The sequence below is a fragment of the Saccostrea cucullata genome, unplaced genomic scaffold (assembly GCF_032062105.1).
Source record: "Saccostrea cucullata isolate Sc308-1 unplaced genomic scaffold, CSIRO_AGI_Scuc_v1 ctg10387, whole genome shotgun sequence".
Lineage (NCBI taxonomy): Eukaryota > Metazoa > Mollusca > Bivalvia > Ostreida > Ostreidae > Saccostrea > Saccostrea cuccullata.
Genome location: NW_026937128.1, coordinates 1,138 through 3,369, shown reverse-complemented (window position 1 = coordinate 3,369; position 2,232 = coordinate 1,138). Strand labels below are relative to the sequence as shown.

Here is a 2,232-nt window from a genome sequence, read left to right as displayed (position 1 = left end):
ATAAGAAATAAAATATCATTCTTTAGATTCTTAATAGGTTATGACATTAAGTCGGTACGTGATCAAATCTACCATAACTCCTACGGGCGTTATAGAATTTGATCACGTGACCGACTTCATATCATACCCCAATGAAACTCTAAAAATGATATCCCATTTCTTAAATAAAGTCCATGTCTCTTATGTAAGAAAGCCTCAGGTATAATATCTGGCACGTATTAAATGATAATTATATATGAGCAGATACACACTTGATCAGTAAAAGTAAAAATCTTGGATAGACACTTTAAACCTTTGTTATACAAAAAAAGATATTGTTTTTAACAATACACGTAGTCTTGATATTGTCAAAAAACGAAGTTTGAAATACATTTTATATCTTGTAAAAATACTATGAATGCAAGGTAAGGACAATTTTAAAATTTTTTTCTTTCTCTTCCCAATTTGTGGAGATTTCATTAAGCATGGTGTAAAAAGTTCTATATATGAACACATTCCTAATAATAAGGTATATACAGTAAAATTAAAAGCGCATTGTTTAGATTTTTCACCTTATACATGATACAATTGCCAATAATATCATATTTTAAATATCTATGCAGACAATACTTTAACAAATCACACAAAATCCACTAAACTGGTCCGTAGATCACAGGTCACTGATGGGAGGCATTAGGAACTCTTTTGTGTGCAGTGTTTACAGCTTCCTTAAAGCTAGACCTCTACCATTTAATTTCCTGTCAGTAGAATTTCACTGACTTTGTCATAATATAAATGACATACTGGCAGTTAATTTAAGATTATACATAAGATTACGCGTCCTTGACATTATCTTGTACATGTAAGATTCCTCTAGGTTCCCTGCCACACCAGAGAGCTAATCTGACCACGCCACCAGGATTTGCCATTAAATCTTCGTCACTTCCGGGAGCGGGGATGGGCGCATGGGCAGAGACCTTTGTTCCGAAGTTCACGATCCTCGGTGTTTATGAAGGACTTATTCACACGGTAGACAAGAAGGAGGACTTTTATTCATGGCAGGAAAATCACATAGAGAATAAAACAAAATGAAAACGAAATGAAGTTACATATTTAGTTACATCTTTCTAGTTCCCTGCCGGTGAAACCAGATGACTAAAGGATTCCTCTGTTTTCGTTCCACGCCTGTCCGCCTGTCCGTCTAGCTGTCCCTCTGTCTCTTCAACATGGTTATGTACACTTTTTCTTCTACATGTAAACCCTGGCAAATTTTTAGCTGATTTATGAATGGATAAGTTGCTGATCAAGTTTTCATTTTTATAACCTTCAGTGATTTCCTGCCTTTTATCTAAACGCTTGCAGACGTTGAAAGTATTTCTGGTGTATGTTGCTTTACCTTGATGAGTTATAGAAAAATTTTCATTTTTTTTTCTACTTCAATGATTTCTTATAAAATTTTCAATTTTAGAGGGCACCAGATTACACTTGCCGGTAGGGGACTAGCATTGCTAATACAACACTCTCACAATGTTTTATTTTTTAGGATCTTTTAATCCCTAAATATTCATTACTTTAAAGTTATTTTGATCAATGTGGATCTTATTGTCTTCAAGATAAAATATATAAAACATTTTGAACCAAAATTAATTCTTAACAATTAGGATCTTATTGTTTTCAAAGGTAGATAAGCAGGGTACCGATGGTAGCTACAACATAGATGCAGAAGATCCAGCCTGCAGTAACTGGTTACGATTCGTAAATTCTCCCGCCAAATATACACAGGAAAATGTCATTCCTATCAAGTGCAAGGGCATCATCTTTTATATGACGTCACGAGACGTAGAGCCGGGTGAAGAGCTTCTGGTCTGGTATGGGGATAGATATGGGAGGTTTTAAGGCGTAAACCGCATAAACCGCATACATCCAGGTAATTAAACAAAACATATTATGGATAATTGTTGAAGTCCATGTATTTAAATAATCTACGTATCACTAGGGACCTATATACTAACGGGATAGGCAACTACCGCAAGTCTCGCAATATCTCGTAAGTCGCAAGATTTCGTAAGGCCACTTTAATTAATTACATGTATATTTCTAAAGCTTATGCATATTTGAGTTAAAATCCTTAAATTATCTGTCAAAAAATCATTCAAGATTTGTTTTAGCACGTATTATACTCCCTATCTTAGTAGTAATTTTGTTTTAAGCAAAATCAGCACATGCCCCGATTTCAAAGAAATCGCAGATTTC

General features: G+C 34.5%; 1 protein-coding gene across 1 annotated transcript; it reads left to right on the top strand.

The window, feature by feature from the left end:
• The first annotated feature begins 397 nt into the window (after positions 1-397).
• LOC134247407 (histone-lysine N-methyltransferase set-17-like) lies at positions 398-1,875 on the top strand. Its single transcript, XM_062729780.1, has 3 exons — positions 398-404; positions 812-1,008; positions 1,660-1,875. The coding sequence occupies exons 1-3, from the start codon at positions 398-400 to the stop codon at positions 1,873-1,875; spliced, it is 420 nt and encodes a 139-aa protein (XP_062585764.1).
• The last annotated feature ends 357 nt before the right edge of the window (positions 1,876-2,232 follow it).

Excerpts from the sequence above, each read along its gene's own strand:
- LOC134247407 (XM_062729780.1), top strand. Across the intron at positions 1,009-1,659 it reads ATGAAGGACTTATTCACACG|GTAGATAAGCAGGGTACCGA; the intron begins GTAGACAAGAAG and ends TTGTTTTCAAAG.